Source organism: Citrus sinensis, chromosome 2 (genome assembly GCF_022201045.2).
Source record: "Citrus sinensis cultivar Valencia sweet orange chromosome 2, DVS_A1.0, whole genome shotgun sequence".
Classification (NCBI taxonomy): Eukaryota; Viridiplantae; Streptophyta; class Magnoliopsida; order Sapindales; family Rutaceae; genus Citrus; species Citrus sinensis.
The window spans coordinates 13102225-13120757 of record NC_068557.1 but is presented as its reverse complement, the minus strand read 5'-3'; the positions used below and the strand labels follow the sequence as shown (position 1 = coordinate 13120757).

At 31.6% G+C, this 18533-nt stretch overlaps 2 protein-coding genes across 2 annotated transcripts; one reads left to right on the top strand and one right to left on the bottom strand.

The window, feature by feature from the left end:
- Positions 1–5849: 5849 nt before the first annotated feature.
- Positions 5850–9286, top strand: LOC102611938 (pentatricopeptide repeat-containing protein At1g73710). The gene has a single exon (XM_006491566.4). The coding sequence runs from the start codon at positions 5984–5986 to the stop codon at positions 8996–8998; it is 3015 nt and encodes a 1004-aa protein (XP_006491629.1). The 5' UTR covers positions 5850–5983; the 3' UTR covers positions 8999–9286.
- Positions 9287–9652: 366 nt separating this feature from the next.
- LOC102611639 (pentatricopeptide repeat-containing protein At1g03540) lies at positions 9653–12144 on the bottom strand. The gene has a single exon (XM_006491565.4). The coding sequence runs from the start codon at positions 11944–11946 to the stop codon at positions 10108–10110; it is 1839 nt and encodes a 612-aa protein (XP_006491628.1). The 5' UTR covers positions 11947–12144; the 3' UTR covers positions 9653–10107.
- Between the last annotated feature and the right edge of the window lie 6389 nt (positions 12145–18533).

Below are 18533 nucleotides of genomic sequence, written 5' to 3'. Positions count from 1 at the left end.
CCTCCAGGCTCTAACAAGATTACAATTTACTTCCAACTTGTCAATAAACCTTTACAACTCTAAGGGATCTCAAACCCTTTATCTCAAGTGTTTCCCACACTCACAATTACTCAATCTTGAAGTGAAAATAAAGATTACACACTTCTTTCCTCACACAAAGTATATGTTTACAAATGAAAGTTCAAAGTGTGACTTGATGAAAGAATAAACAAACTTGAACTCAATATAGCTTAAATATGCAAGAACAAGCTCAATGCCAATTGTAGAATCCATTTTGATTGAGTTTTTTTATAGTAAAAGTAAAAAACTAGCCGTTGTTAACTTTCTAAGTATAATTGGATCGCCGATAATCAGAAGTTGGATTGCCGTTTTGACTTGTATAAATTACTGTTATACTTAAATTTGAATAGTCAGTTCACTGTTTGGAGCTGTCAATTCACTGTTTAATTCCAAAAGTTAATATGTTCGAAGTCTGCTTACCATTTACTAGTTATCGGTTTGCTAATTAATTCTAGTAACCCTGCAAAGAGATATCAGCTAATCGTTTCCAGTAATCGGTTCGCCATTTTCACTTAAATTGCTATCTCGAATTTGTTGGTTAACCATTTTCTAATAAACGGTTCACCATTATCTTCTAAAATCAAAATTATAAATCTTCCTTATAAAAACAGTTTGCCGACTTAGGATTAATTGTTATCTGTTTATTTTCATAATCTTATTCTTGTCTAAAACTTTATACAACCTAAAAATTAATCAGTTTTAAAGGCTCCAACAGTGTTATCCAATTTGTTATCATCAATGTTATGGACACATTTATGTTAACATAAAAGTATATTTAAAAATAAGAATAATATTGTAAAATTATGATAACAAAAAGGTTATTGGTTATTATGAAAATAATAAAGGATAAATGTAAGGGTATATATAACTTCAACATAAGAAATTGGCAATCTCCTTAACAAAATTAAAGTTCAAGTAGATCTCCAACCAAACAACTTGAATTGGATAAAAATTAAAATATATTAATAACTAGATAAGGATTAAAAGATGATGATCACAATGACGATGATGATAACACTTCTTCAATCCGTTTTTTTCTTATTTGATTATGAACTTAGAAAGAAAAAGAAACTAATTCAAACACAGTTATTAAAAAGTCATCGAAATTTGATTGTTTTCTTAATCACATAAATCTGATTAGTTATATTGTTTATTTATTTTTATAAATTCTATAAATTTTATTAAGATTAAATGAGAGGAAGCAATAATTACAATAAAATCAAAATACTGAAAAGCAAATGGATCTAATAATTTTTTTTAATTTATTACTAATATAAACAATTTTTTTTGTAATAGTAGGATACTAGGATATAACATATAGCTAGATCTAAACTAAATTAAGAAATTAATTTAAATTAAGCAATTACCTTGGGTAAATAATAACTATTCATTAAAAATATATTAAGGATGGAGATATTTCCTTCTAAATTAAATGGCCGATAGTAATCCTACTATTGATACTATAATTGTTTTTACAGCATATTGAAAAAGCCTTGTAAATATGGCCATGAGCTAAAAAAGCTTTTTAATTCAAATAATTAAGACAGTAATTAGGAAATGATCAGCACCCGATACAATTATTATTTTTTTTTAAAGAAGAAACTTTGTTTTGTAATATATTAACATCTTAGAAATTATATTAATAAAACATCTTGCAAATAAATCATATTTAAACAAAGTCTTTTCATAATCAGTAATTTATTAACATATAAGCATCTAAAGTAAGATTTTTTTTTTATGATGCTATGTGATTTTCACAACATTGATAATTGGATCATTTTAAACACTTGGATTTAAATATTTTAATATCTACTTAATTCAGTGGATAAATAATTACTTAATTAATGAGCAACTAATAATAATTGATAAGAAATAGGTAACCTTTAACTTGAATTCCAATCAGTTGGGTTATTCTATGATGGCAATTAAAATCGTGGCATTAATATCATAATTAAGCATAAATTTTGTAAAGGAAACATAAGATTTGAAAGTTTAATATAAAATTTGTAAATCAATATTAACTATAAAATGAAAACATAATTTTTAAAAATAAAACATATGACTTGTAAATAGAATGTAAAACAAATAAAAAATTAAATGGAACTGATAAATTTCTGTATTATTATAAACAAAACAAAACTTACAAATATAACATAAAACCAGTAGATCAATACTAAGTTCAAAATAAAAAAGAAATTTTAAAAACGGAATATAAGACTTGTAAATGGAAAGTAAAATAAATAAATTAATAAAAAAAACTAGTAAATTAGTATAATATTGATAAACAAAACAAAAACTTATAAATGTAACATAAAATTAGTAAATCAACATTTATTATAAAATAAAACATAAGATTTGTAAATGAAATATAAAACATCTAAATTAATGTAAAAATAGTAAATTGATGCATTATTGGTAAATAAAATAAAAACTTGTAAATATAAGATAAAACTAGTAAATCAACATCAAATGCAAAATAAAACATAATTTTAGAAATGGAACATAAAACTTGGAAATGGAAAGTAAAATAAGTAAATTACTATAAAGCTAGTAAATCAATAGTAAGTGTACAATAAAATATAAATTTTGTTATGACAAAAGTTAATTGTGAATAAAGTAAATTTTGTTGAACAACAACAAAACTGATACTTGAATACTAAAGATTAATTAGGAAATTTCTATAATGTTATGATTAAAATTATAGTATTAATATCATGATAAATTAATAAATTACTGGTAAATAAAATAAAAACTTACAAATATAGTATAAAACTTATAAATGAACAATAAGTGTAAAATAAAATATAAATTTTGTAAACTACACATAAAAGTTATGAATAAAAGTAAAATAAGTAAACTAATATAAGATTATTGAAAAAAATGAAAAATTACAAATGTAAAATAAAAAATATTATAATATTATAATATTGATTACCATACATACATACATGCATACATACATACATACATATGTATATATATACACACACATACATACATATACTGATTTTGTATTTAAATTGAATGCTGATAATTTTGAATTTATAAAATACATTAATGTTTTATTAAGGATAAAACTTATTTTTAAAATCAAATTTTAAAAACTATTCTTTTAATGTTTTCAAAGCTGCTATAAGATGAAGTGATTTTACATCATTTATGCCTCCTCAGTAGTGACACCAAATATAAATATAAGTAAGAGGGCAAAGTTTAAATGTACATGAAAAATGCATAAAACTGAAAATTAGATATAATTTTATTGATATATCACATATGTGATTAATAAAATAAGAATATCTTGTTATTTTGTTTGGCTTGATCCACATCGGCATCACTAATTTTGCTTAATTAACATGTGTAGTTTACAAATACTATGATGGAAAATAAAAAATTATAAATATTTTAGAATGAAAATAGAGTTTATAGTTAAACCAATTAAATACAACTTATTCCACCTATTTTCAATACAAGTTTTTTTGTTTTCAATTGATAAGTGGTTCTTTTTCTTTGCTTAATTAAAGTAAATGAATAAAACTATTTTTATTAAAATTCTGTAAAAATTAAGTTAATCATTTTAATAATTAGTAATTTTATATTAATTTACATATTTTATCTTCCACTTATTAATTTTATGTATAATTTATAAAATTTATATTTATCATAACACTGATGTTGTAATTTTAATCATGGATTTGTAGAATTTTTCTTCTAGTTAAATTGAGAGTCTAATGAATTCAAGGAAAAAAAAGAAGTTATGATCCACGTCTGGACATTTATAAATATTTTTTAATTTATAACTATTTTTTAAACAATTTATTAACTGATTATTATAATTTTTAATAATTTATATCGTTGTTATCACACTAAATATATTATACTATTGATCTACGTTGGGACATTTATGGAAGGATAATTTTTAGGGACATCTCTTAAGGTTTGGCGTATTGACACTTAAATAGAAAGTATGACTGTAATTACAGAAACTTCCCTTACCGTTTGTACTCATTTTCCTTGACCATTAGTTGACCAGTGATAGGTCGAAATTACCCTTGCCCCTGAAAAAAGACTAAAATGCCTTTGGTGCCAATTATTAATTATTAAGCTAATCATTACAACACCTTAGGAAATAAAAATTCGACACCAAGTATCTTCAACTGGGGAAAACAAAACTACCGCTAGTAAACTTGGCTAGCCAGACTATACAGTAAAATAAAATTTAATAAAATTTAACATAATACAGCAATTCAAAATCAAGTTCAAAATCAGCTTTGGTATTTCTAATACACAATAACCTTGACATTTTTTTAGTTCCATTGATCTTTAAAATCCTCCTAGTTGCATGATATTTTTCAACCATCTCCTTCGGAATAAGAATTTATTCTCCACCACTAACTTCGACCTTTACTGTTTTTTCTTCTACTTCTTTGTGAAGTACAACTACCTTATTTTCCAAATTTTCAGCATATCTTGCCTTTTTTTCTTTCCAATTATTCCTGCCAAATTTACTAAATGTGCTGAAGATGAAATGGGAAGTAGAGTAAAGAAAGAAAAAATCTAGAAACAAGAAGAGTCAGGTAACCTCCACCTTCTTTGAGTTGGGCTTATAAAATTCCCTCTTACTAGCTTCACATGCAGCAGTGGCCGAGAGCTTTTTGGCCTTGATCAAATTTTTTACAATTAATTCAATTCAAATATGATCTGTAGAAAAAATATTAAAAAAACTATATTTTTACACATTCATGGTTAAAAAAATTATATTTCTTCATTGTATTTATCACTAATGCTTTTCTTATCAATTGACGAAAAAATCTCCATATTAAGGAGCACAAGCAATATCCTTTTCAACTTCTTCAAAACATCACAAACAAACCCATATTTTCTAATAATATTAATACATACAACTTCACTAATTTCTAACCTGCATAGGTATATTTAGTTCAAGCACATGTTAAGAAGTCAAATCTTCCAAACATCATCCATATTTATTCATAACAGTGCTAACTCATTTTTATTTGACAAAGAACCCACATAAAAATCACTAATTTCTAACATCATATGTTTTGATTAGCTCATAACTTGACAAATTAGATGGTAAAAATCTAAAAGTAACAAACAACATGCATCTTCTTCAACACATCAACAAACTGATATAATTTTTTAGTGAGCAACACAATGCCAGTAATTTCTCCAGCACTTCACAAGCTCATTTTCATTTTCAAACAAAAAAAAATGTCCAATCTATGATTAAAATAAAATAAAATTATAATTAATTTAAAATAGAATACATTAAAAAAATTAAAATCCACAATCTTTTCAAGATTAACCTTCTTTACTTCAATTCAATGCAGTCATGTATGACACCGAACGCCATTGATTTTCACATGATGTCACCCTTAAGCCACCACCGACACTTTTCTTTTTAACAAATCTAAGCTAAAGTTGCGGGGTTTGGTGACTAAAATTTGATTTTTTTTCCATCTTCAAAGCATTTACATATGTGGATGCCATGGGTACGTGTGTGCTTCGGTTGATGAAAGAGAAAATGATTTTGAGTGTTTCAGTGGGCAGATCTCCAAAGCAACTTTTTGTCTATTTTAATTTTAAATGTGTTTTTATTAATTTATCCTCGTATACTGACTATCTACGAAATTGAGCATAAACGATAGGGGAGGCGTCTATAATTAAGGTCTTATTTCTTATCTAAGTGTTAATACGTTAAATCTTAGGGAGTTCCCCAAAAATTCCCCATTTATGGAATGACACAAGATAAATGTGTTTCAGTGGGGGGGCGTTTCTGCTCACCCGGTTGCATTCTCAATAAACGACAAACTATAACAATTGAAAATCTTCTCCAACGAAAACCTTCAACCTCTCTACTTGTTCATTTAGAACCCTAGTTTGCCACAAACCCATAGCGTTAACAATGCTTCACTGTTACAGTTCCAGAGAATTGGGTCATGAAAGTCTCCAGCATCACTTCTTTTCACCAAGTAAGCTTCATATTCTTCACTCTCCTTTCAAAGCTGGGGTTTTTGCAGGGTCTATAAATCTCCATCACAAAACCTGTGCTAAAAGGCAAAACGTAGACCCAGGCCTAGACATAATTGTAAAAAATTCGCATACCCAGAAGCCAAACCGAAGAGGACCCAGGGTTTCTGGGGGGTTTAAACTTCAATGTAATTCAAAATCTACAATTTCGCCTACTAAAAGTTCTTTAGTTAATAGTAGGAGAAAGAAGTATGGTGGCATATTGCCTTCATTATTACGGTCTTTCGAATCTAATGATGATATTGATAACACCCTTAATTCATTTTGTGAAAATCTGAGTCCAAAAGAACAGACTGTGGTTCTTAAAGAACAGAAAAGTTGGGAGAGAGTTATTCGGGTTTTTGAGTTTTTCAAGTCACAGAAAGATTATGTACCCAATGTGATTCACTATAATATTGTGCTTCGAGCTTTAGGTAGGGCTCAAAAATGGGATGAATTGAGGCTACGTTGGATTGAAATGGCGAAAAATGGTGTTTTACCGACAAATAATACTTACGGAATGCTTGTTGATGTGTATGGGAAAGCAGGTCTCATTAAAGAAGCACTTTTGTGGATTAAGCACATGAAACTTAGAGGAATTTTTCCTGACGAGGTTACTATGAACACAGTTGTTAGGGTTTTGAAGGAAGTGGGAGAGTTTGATAGTGCAGATAGATTTTATAAGGATTGGTGCCTTGGGCGTCTTGAGTTGGATGATCTTGAATTGGATTCTACAGATGATTTAGGCTCTACGCCTGTTAGCTTTAAGCATTTTCTGTCTACTGAGCTTTTCCGGACAGGTGGGAGAAATCCCATTTCAAGAAACATGGGTTTGTTGGATATGGGGAACTCAGTTCGAAAGCCAAGACTAACATCTACGTATAACACATTAATTGATTTGTATGGCAAGGCAGGGCGTCTTCAGGATGCAGCTAATGTGTTTGCTGAAATGTTGAAATCTGGAGTTGCAGTGGACACAATTACCTTCAATACTATGATCTACACTTGTGGAAGTCATGGGAATCTTTCAGAGGCTGAAGCTTTGTTTTGTATGATGGAAGAAAGGAGAATATCCCCTGATACAAAGACATATAATATTTTTTTGTCCCTTTATGCTGATGTGGGGAATATTAATGCTGCTCTAAGGTATTATTGGAAGATTAGAGAGGTTGGTCTTTTCCCTGATAGTGTAACTCAAAGAGCTATTCTTCACATATTATGTCAGAGGAATATGGTTCAAGAAGCAGAGGCTGTAATTATTGAAATGGAGAAATGTGGTCTGCATATTGATGAGCATTCTGTTCCTGGTGTTATGAAGATGTATATTAATGAGGGATTGCTTCATCAGGCCAAGATCATTTTTAAGAAGTGTCAATTGGATGGTGGACTATCATCAAAGACACTTGCTGCAATTATAGATGTTTATGCTGAAAAGGGGCTTTGGGCTGAGGCTGAGACAGTTTTCTATGGCAAGAGAGACTTGGTGGGACAGAAGAAGAGTGTTGTTGAGTATAATGTCATGATCAAAGCTTATGGCAAGTCAAAGCTTTATGATAAAGCTTTTTCTCTTTTCAAGGTCATGAAAAATCTTGGGACTTGGCCTGATGAGTGCACCTATAATTCTCTTGCTCAGATGTTTGCTGGAGGTGACCTAATGGGTCAAGCAGTGGACCTCTTAGCCGAAATGCAAGGGGCAGGCTTCAAACCTCAATGCTTGACCTTCTCTTCAGTTATTGCAGCTTATGCCCGTCTCGGCCAGCTTTCCAACGCAGTTGATCTGTTCCATGAAATGAGGAGAGCAGGTGTGGAACCAAATGAAGTTGTTTATGGTTCCTTAATCAATGGATTTGCTGCAACTGGAAAGGTTGAAGAAGCTCTTCAATATTTCCGCATGATGAGAGAGTGTGGACTGTGGGCAAATCAGATAGTGTTAACTTCCTTGATCAAGGCTTATAGTAAGATTGGGTGCTTGGAAGGAGCGAAACAAGTTTATGAGAAGATGAAGGAAATGGAAGGGGGTCCAGATACTGTTGCATCAAATACGATGATCAGTCTTTATGCAGAGCTTGGTATGGTAACAGAAGCCGAATTTATGTTTAATGATATAAGAGAAAAGGGTCAGGTAGATGCGGTTTCATTTGCAGCAATGATGTACCTGTACAAGACTATGGGCATGCTTGATGAAGCCATTGATGTTGCGGAGGAGATGAAACTGTCGGGGTTATTAAGAGATGTTATATCTTATAATCAGGTGATGGCATGCTTTGCGACTAATGGTCAGTTACGTCAGTGCGGTGAATTATTGCATGAGATGCTAACCCAAAAGCTTTTGCCTGACAATGGAACATTTAAAGTATTATTTACTATATTGAAGAAAGGAGGCTTTCCAATTGAAGCTGTAAAGCAGCTACAGTCATCTTACCAGGAAGTGAAACCCTATGCTAGTGAAGCTATCATCACCTCTGTATATTCAGTGGTTGGTTTGAATGCTTTAGCACTTGGTACCTGTGAAACTTTGATCAAAGCAGAAGCATATCTTGATTCTTTCATCTACAATGTTGCAATATACGCTTTCAAGTCATCAGGCAAAAATGACAAGGCTTTGAATACGTTCATGAAAATGCTGGATCAGGGCCTTGAACCAGACATTGTTACCTGTATTAATCTCGTGGGTTGTTATGGAAAAGCTGGTTTGGTTGAAGGTGTGAAGAGGATTCATAGCCAATTGAAATATGGGAAGATGGAACCCAATGAAAACTTGTTCAAAGCCGTCATTGATGCCTATAGGAATGCAAACAGGGAAGATCTTGCTGATCTTGCTTGCCAAGAAATGAGAACTGCATTTGAATCGCCAGAACATGATGATTCTGAATTTGAAGAGAATTCTGAAGAAAGTTATCTGAATGTGTAGAATGTACAAATATTTGTCATCCTTGTAGTGTCTAGCACATTAGCACTTGCATTGTACAGCTGCAGTATTTTCCAAGCATCCCACACTATTTATATAAAAAAATGGTGCTAATATTTTAAGACAACTGATGAGAAAATATAGAATGTAATTTTTGGCTGATGTTGCTGCATTAGCTTCAATGTATCATTAGTGAATACCAATTTTTGCTTGTTCACTTAAGTTGATTGTTTAGTGTGCTTCGTCTCTAGAAGTTCTTCAAATAAATCTCCCTGAGCTTTCCCTTCTCCATTCGGATACTTAGCAGTATCTGCCATTTGCCAAACTGACAGTTTTCCAAGCTTCATAACCTGTTTGATTTTTGCAACATTGTTCACTTGCTGTTGAGTGTTGACATAAATGTTTATCCAGGCTATACAATTTAACTAGGACACAGGGGAAAGGAAGGAACTCGATGTTTGGACAGCGGAACCATTATGCGATCAATGAAGGTATCAGAACGAAAATAATTTTACTGCTTTGAACTCAAAAGGATCTAAGAAACTTTCCAAATGAATGGACAAGACAGGATTTCTCAATCTCATGCAGTTCGCTGGGATCATGTCATGTTCTCCCGTTATAACTTTCTAACTAAAGTGAAGGAAATATAGGACAGACTTCTGCAAAATCTCATTCTTAGTGGTCCAGTTACATGTAAGTGGTTAAAAAAATCAAAGTCAACTTCTCATGACCGCAGAAGATATGACTTTCTACAGTCGCACTTGCAATGAAAGCTTGAAGGTGTGCCTGGGTTTGCAGTTGTTTCCACTAGTTACAGAAAGTGGATGTCTGCTGTCTTGAGCGACTATGCTTATCTGAAGCACTCGCATTTCACAGCAAACAAAGCTGTTTGATCAAAGATAATTTTTAGCATTCAATTTCATATAAATAGCTTGATTCCGGAATCTGTTTCTTTAGCCCATCATACATAAATACTTAAACGTGAAATTTTGCTTTATCTAGTCCATTTTGTGCCCGGTATCATCTTTCATCAACCTCAGAATGTTTAATCTCTTCTCATCATCTGGCTGTCAACCTTGCACATGAAATTTTGCATTTCCCTGTACTTCCAACTAATCAAGATCATGATTCAGTTTACTGTTTGCTTCAATCCAGCTCTTGCCAGGCATTTTTTTAACCCCACTATATTTCATTAACGTTCTAATCTTGAAGGCATCATTCCACCGGCCAACTGCTCTATACACATTATCTAGAAGAACATAACTCAAGTGGCAGTCAGGTTCCAGTTCCATTATCTTCTTTGCGACACGTTCTGCAACATGAGCATTTCTGAATGTTGTGCAAGCACCAAGAAGAACTTCCCAAAGAGATGAATCATGTCTACAGTCTGCATTTTCTATTAAAGTTTCAGCTTCTTCTAGCAACCCAGCCCGACCAAGGAGATCAACCATGCAATTATAATGTTCAATTTTAGGTTTAATCCTATATTCCTTAGTCATTGAAGCAAAATGTTTTCGCCCTCGGTCAATCAAACCCATATGACTACAAGCAGAAAGCACTCCAATAAAACTAACATGATCAGGCTTAGTCCCCCCCTCAGTCATGTCATCAAATATTCTAAGAGCTTCCTCCCCTCTTCCGTTTTGAGCAAAACCAGAAATCATAGAATTCCATGTTATTAAATTTCTAACAGGCATCTGCAAAAAAATTTGATGCGCAAAATCAACACAACCACATTTTGCATAAAGATCAACTAAAGCTGATTCTATAATAACATCTTTGCATCCACTCCTTCTAATATATTGGCAGTGAACCTCTTTCCCTAGTCTGAGAGCTGCCAGACCAGCACAAGCACGAAGCACAATTCCAAAACTGAAGAGATCAATCTCTTCCATTTCCCTAAAAATCCTAATGACAGACTCAAAATCTCCAGTTTGACAATATCCCTGCAGCAGCGCAGATGATGAAACAGAATTTTTTTTCAGCATTTTATCAAAAACACGGTGAGACTCATCGACCAAGCCACATTTACCATACATGTCCACAAGACTACTCTCAACAACGACATTCCCACAAAGTCCCAATGTAATAACCTTAGCATGAACTTCTTTCCCTTGCTTCAACCTCCCTAAATTTCCACAAGCAGTCAACACTGTCCCGAAAGTAAACCCATCAGCCACCAACCCATGTTCCCTCTGCATCAAATAAAAGAATCCCAGTGCCTTGGCGTATAAATCACTCTTTGTAAAAGCTGAAATCACGGATGTCCAACAAATAGCATCCGGCTCAGGCAATTCATCAAATAACTGGCGTCCGTCTTCTGATTCACAATTCCGTCCATACAGATCAATTAAAGAACTTGAAATCACATGACTCGAAATAAACCCACGTTTTATGACCATCCCATGAAAGCATTTACCTAGCCTGATAAAACCAAGCTCTGAACAAGCCTTTATCACAGCTGACAGAGTAAACCCATTAGGCTCAACATCAAGCCCTGACATTTCACAAAACAATTCAAGTGCATTCTTTGATTTACCTATCTTAATATACCCACTAATCATTGAAGTCCAAGAAATGACATCTTTTATAAAATGACCATTAAATACTTTTTGGGTCTCATCAAAATCAGGCCCCAACTTAATATACGTAGAAAGCAAGCTGTTACCAATAAAAGGGTCATTTTCAAGGCCCGATTTGATGACGTGGGAGTGAATTTGGAGGCCCTGACTGAATGAGAAGACTTTGATGCAAGTTTGCAAGAGAGAAGCGTATACGACAGGTTTCTTGATAAAAGCTGTGCTCAAGTCTGTGGAGTTTAGGAGGCAAATTGCATCGCAAAGCGCACCGGATTTGCAGTAGTTAAGGATTTGAGCTACTTCTGTTGATGAGTTTTGAAGGGTTTTAAGAGTTGTAAGAGAGCTGCAATGGCGTTTGAAGAATAGCTTCATGAAAAGAGAAAGGGTATCCGATTTTTGAAAACGGTGGGGGTTTAAGCCTTTAAGGGTTGTGGTAGTTAAGTGCCCGCCATTATTGATGCAGCCTGAAGGTCCCGCCCCTCTTACCACGAAGGAAAAAAAAAAAAAACAAGTGCATAAATATGTTAAGAGCAATAATATTTAGGCAGAAAATATTTTGGTGGTGTAATATTGTTAAGTAGAAAAATAATTATTTAACACAATTAACAAGTTACAGAATCCATTATATATATATATATATATACACACACACACATATGTAGATTTATAATATGATTTTAAAAGTGTGCGGTTGTGTACAGGGGCGAAGTTATAAAAAAAAATTTGGGTGGGGTAAATTTTTTCCAAGTCCAAATATTATTGCAATTGTAAATATAAATCTTAATGAAAATTTTATTAATGCATAAGAAAATACATTGAATTCAAGAAGCAATTCAATTATAATTAAATATTATTTAAGTTGTGTCTTGAGATACTTTCGAAAATTAAATTCATCGATTATCGAATTTGAATTAATAGTCAACAAATTCTCTTTTAGTGTAAATAACCATACAATTTAATAAAAACTCTTTTTTCATCTTATTTTGAAATAATATCTTGATAAGGTTCACAGCAATATTTTCACCTTAAGCTTCAACTCTTCGAGACTTAGATGCGGGTCGTTCATCTAGTTTAAAATCATCAATATCATATAAAATCTCTCTTAATGACTGAACACTATCTTGTTTATTAAAAAATGCAAGAAGAGTTTTTTTTAGACTCTAATGGTTGATTGTTTGAGATTAGTTAACACCTGAAAAGTAAAGAAATGAAGAAAGCCAAAGAAATATTTTACAAAAGCACTAAATAGAAAATTGCATAATTTAATCAAAACTTTTCTTAATTAAGCTTCTTCTTTTTTTATAGAATGTTTTTACGTGCCATAGTCGCCAGTCAACAACGGCAATGCATTTTGTATATAGATAGGGAAAACTCATAAACCAGGCAATATGGTTTATCTCCAGCATTTCTTCTTCTCTTTCATGGAAATAACTATCATTAGTCTATGACTAATCAATAATTAATTAAAAGATTTGATTGATAAAATTTAATGATTTGACCTAACAATAGTTTAATCTTACACAATAAAATTAAAAAAATAACTAAAAAATATCAATTTTAGTCTTTACAATTAATAAATATATTATAAATGATTAAATAAAAAATAATTTGTTACATACCCTTACCAAGAGAAGATGAATAACTGAAGAAGAAGCAAAACACGTCAGCACGAAGAAGCCAAGAACAAATAAAGCACGTTCTCGAAGAATAAAGTAAATGCTCTATTTATTTATTTATTTATGGGTTAATTTCAGCTTACCGCTTTTGTGAAGTGACAATTTTTAAATTATCCATTTATTATTAAAAATATCAAACTATCCCAAAACTCGTTATTTTTAAACACAAAACTCGTTATTTTTAAACATTGACCACTGTTAACTCATAAAAGTATAAAAATACCCTTATGTTAACAGAATATTCTTGTAACGATATTGTGAGGCTAAAAAAAAAGGTTGATGAGTGACTAGTCATTGAAAAATAAATTAAAAAATAAAGTGTTGAAATAACTTAATGGGTTTAAATAAATTGATAATTTATCTAAATTAGACATGTTAGTTAAATAAATTACAAGATATATCATCATATATAAATTACGATAATACCATCATAAAAAACATTATTGAAGATATAAATACTAAATCCCGTAATTAACTTATAATAATAATTAAAAAAAAAACCCAAGTTCCACCAGAACCGCGAAATCACACAAAAATTTTCTCTCTCCAAGTACAAAATTTTCCTGAGAAAGTGACGCCTACATAACACCCCACCAAAGCGACATTGTTTATTCGGTCGATTCTGTCACTCTATCTCCACCACCACCCTCAATCTCCACACCCCAAAACCCTAACCCTAATCTTAACCGAAACATGTCTATGTCGGCGTACTACTAGACACGGGCGGCGCACCATAGCGGCGTGACTAGCGACTGGCTAGCGCAGTCGCAGGAGGCAGCCACGAGGATAGTAGCCACGGGCGAACATGAGATAGTTGATGGAGGGAAAAGCGGGAGGGTGTTTAGTGTGATTGATGTGTTTAATAATTGGAGAAAGTAACCGAATTTGGCTGAGGCTGTGGCAGTTATACATGTTGTGGCGGCTGTTATTAGGAATAGTGAAGCGAATAATAATAATTATAATAATAAATATAAAAATGTAAAATATTATTCTTTTTTATTTATAACTTTAATTAAGTTCTTTATTTATTTTTAAAATAATTTTTTTAAATCAAAAAATTAAAATTTATCCAGTTCGAACAAAATTAGACATATAGTTAAAAAATAAAAATATTTTAAAATATTAGCGATGCATATCATAAATATTTAAAATATTTATGTTTGTTTTGAAAAACTTAGAAAGATTTAGGCCCATAAAAATTAACCCATATAAAGATTTGACTTTTTTTTTTCCCTTTTTTGAATGTTAGAGGAATGCACAAATACTGGTTTACCCTTTTAGCCGTTAAAAGTAACAGACATATAACAATTTTTGAAGGGTACCTTGATGTTTTGAATAGTAAGGAGGGCGATTTGAGGATTGTCACTTTGTGAGGAGGGTATGCTGAAATTTACCCTTTATTTATTTATATGAATGAGAGGGTTGTAAATTAATGTAATGGTAAAATTGTTAATAAAAGTATAAAGCAATGACATTGACAATTTTGTAAATTTTGCACAATGGAGTTTTTGTAAATTTACACAAGTAACTCTACCCCTGGTAGTACATTAAGTAAACACTTAAAAATAAAACCCTATTTGTTTTATAAGGTTGTTACGAAAATAAAGAAATAAATTACTATCAAACAGAGAAATTTATATAATAAATAGATTTTAAAAGATTTATATCACACTTTTTTTCTCAAAAGTCATGAAATAAATTATTTTTACCATTTTTGACCTCATAGGCTTGAAGAAGATATAAAGGTTATCTTTCATTAGATTAATAAGCGTTACATTTATAGTGCTCACTTGAAATCATGATAAGCCAAGAATAAGATCAAGGCCAGCAAAACAATTATCTTTACATTGATCTTATAAATGCAAAAGCTAAAGGACTTGAATAATTGATAAGTTAAGTGATAAAGTTGTCCTCTGATTAGTAGAATACTAACGAATGCGACACTTCTAGGTCGTCCAACATTTGTGAATTTGTATTACTTAAGTTTTGTAGTTTTGCTACAATATTTTTATCATGCCCCCTCAAAGGTAATGTTCTAGGATGAATATGTAACTTATCTCGCTATCATTGAAACCTATTAGTGGAAAGAGCTTTTGTGAATATGTTTGTAGGTCGATATTTAGTAGGGACATATATACTTGATTTTCACTCTATCTTTGAAAATTATATCTCTCACAAAGTGAACATCGATCTTCATATGTTTGTTCTTGAATGATAGAACACGATTGGTGGCAAGTGAAGCAGCTCTAGTGTTATCGCAACAATATAATTAGAATATCAACTAGCAAAACTTGCAACTCTTTGAGCACAAATTAAAGCCATAAAATTTTTGTTGTAGTATTTGCAAGTGCTCAATACTTAAGACACAAATGAAGACTGTTGTGTGCAATCTCTAATGCTATGGGTGTCAATGTGCGAGTGTACACAACAAGTAATATACTGATGAATATTCAGATCGTCTCCACATGGATTGATATTATCCGATTTGCTACAGCAACCTTAACAATGCAGTTTTGTTCTAAATTAAAATAAAACAATTTTATGAAACTAATAACTAATTAAAATAAAAATGTAATAAAGAAAATTCTCACATCAAATACAAGGATAAAACTAATGGGAATGGAGTAGTTGAGTGAATAAGCTCACTTAATGGCATTGGCTATTATTTCAATTACAGTACTATTGCTACAGCATTTACTATAGCACTGGGCAGAATCCCTCATGCATCATCAGCTGTCGCCTGTTGGATATCTTATATCTAATGCAACCTAACAATAATCAATCGTTACACCAACATTAAATATAACATTAAATGATGTAGGTTCCATTTTCCCTACAAGGTAAATCCCTATGTCTAGTTCATCCCTAATTTTAGATCAAGCATGACCCTATTCAAATTGAGATTCACTCAACTTGGGAAACCCAATTTAAAAACAAGTGTTGTCTTAATGAGATCTACTAAGTCAGACATTTTTTAGGCTCTTTCTTAGCTAGTATCCCTAAATGGGTGGTTAGCCGAAATAGAGAATTAAAATAAATCAATTAAGACAAAATGCTATAGCAAACACAGAGCAACGCACGTATATCAGCCAAACATCTATTAAGATCGTTTATTACTCAACTACAATCAAATTCAGTTCATGGTTTACGATAGAAAAAAAAAGAATTTCAGGCATTAAATACATCCTTATAATGAAATAGAAAACAAGAAAATAATAAGAATGACTGATTTCTATTTTATTTCTATGATTTCTCCTCTGTTAGCCTTCAATCTCTCTCTTGAATTCTATTTTTCTTGTGTTTTTCTCTTCGTTTTATTCCTTGGGTGACAGTTCTCTCTTTTCTTTTGCGTGTGTGCTCCTTTTATAGCTTAGAATTAGGGTAAGTGGAAGTCTAGGGCGCGTATCTTCCAGATTTGGAAACTCCAGATAACAATCTTCTAAGTATCTCGCGCGGAATCTTCTCTATCAATGCTCCAGGATTGCTACAGCAACAGTGCTACAGCAATGGTGCTACAGCAACAGCACTATGCCAGACTTGTTTTAATTCTTCTGTAACCAAGTTCTTTCATTATCTTTGCAAGCTTATTGCAGTAACATTCTTTCCTTGAAATTTGAGCTTCCGGTCACCTACAATTATGCACATGATCTAAGCACATAAATTATTTTAAATCAAACAAAATTTATTAAAAATATAACTAAAATGCAATAAAACCATGTCATTTACTCTCTAAGTATTACTCATTCAAGTATGAAAGTGCCATGATAACTCTCATGTCATAGAGTTATCAAAGACTTTGCTAATGCATTTTGTTTCTTCGAACTCCATGGGATTAAATTGTTGCCAAGATAAACACAATAACCTCTTCTAGATTTTTTTTCATTAATATTATTTACCTAATCTGTATTTGTATAGCTTGTTACTGTCATTTTTCCTTTGTAGTATAAAAAATACCATAATCAACTATTCCTTATAAATATCTAAGGACTCTTTTACACCTAAGCCAATGCAACTGCAAAAGATTTTGCATGTACTGATTTAAATAATGAAAAATATATGAAATTTAAGGCCGAGTGATAGTTACAAATGATAAAGTTCCAACTATATTGCAATATATTGTAGGATCTAAAAATTGCTTAACACGTGTAGTAGAAAGTTTTAGTACAGTACTCATAAGACGAGATGTTTCCTTGCAATTGTCAGTACATGTGCACTTCAAAAGATCAAAAATATATTTGTCTTGACTAAGACGTACGCTATTCTCTGTACGATGAACTTCAAGGCAAGAAAATAGCTTAGTTGGCTGCGCACTTTCAAAGCAAATTGACAATTAAGTCATTCAATGACTTGTTTCACTGGACTCTCTTTACGTCCCGTTATTAAAATATCATCCACATAAATAAGAACATATATTATATTTGTCCTTAATGCAAGAGAAATAGAGTGATGTGTCTAATTTAGAATTTGTGAAACCCCAATCAACCAATGCTCAGTTGAGTTTTTTTATCCAAGCTATGAGAGCTTGCTTAAGCCTATGCAGTGGCTTTTTCAATTTACACATATAATTTGGTTTTGCTTCATGTAAACATCTTCAACTAACTCTCCACTTTAAAAGACTTTGTTCACATCAAGTTGTACTACACCCTAATTGTTCATTACAATAATATTCAATATTAATTTAATTGTTGCAACTTTAACAATAGGACTGGAATTCTCATTGAAATCTATTTTTAAAGTCTAATGAAATACTTTTGCAACCAATTGAGCCTTATATCTCTCTATATGGTTATCGGCTTTTTGTTTTACTCGAAAAATCAATTTATTACAGTTAATATTTATGTCAAAAAGTAGGCTTTACCAAATACCATGTGTTTTTTCTAACCAAGAAGCTATTTCTTTTATCATAGCACTATACCAATTTTGATCTTGCAAAGCTTCACTGACACCATAAAGTACACTTTTGTTAGGTATTTAAGATTGTTAGGTAAAGCTTAGGTTCGGGTTTGAAGATGCCAGCCTTGTTACGAGTAATCATTAGATAAATGGATTGTGTATGTGTTGGCTATTGTAATTGAGGAGATGAGCTAGGCTGTTAAGGGTCCGTGTTGTCAGCTTCTTGACTGATGGATTTAGTGTTAGCTAAAGATTGTGTGGTGTTATCAGTTTCTTGGACTTTAGTCTTTGATTCAAGGTTGGCTTCAATAGTTGGGCTTTTAGCGTTTGGTTCAAAATGGTTTCCTCACTTTGACTTGATACTTGTTTAAACTCTTGTGTCGTGAACGA

Coding starts and splice junctions, on each gene's coding strand:
- LOC102611639 (XM_006491565.4), bottom strand. CDS start 11,946: ATGAAGCTATTCTTCAAACGCCATTGCAGCTCTCTTACAACTCTTAAA.
- LOC102611938 (XM_006491566.4), top strand. CDS start 5,984: ATGCTTCACTGTTACAGTTCCAGAGAATTGGGTCATGAAAGTCTCCAG.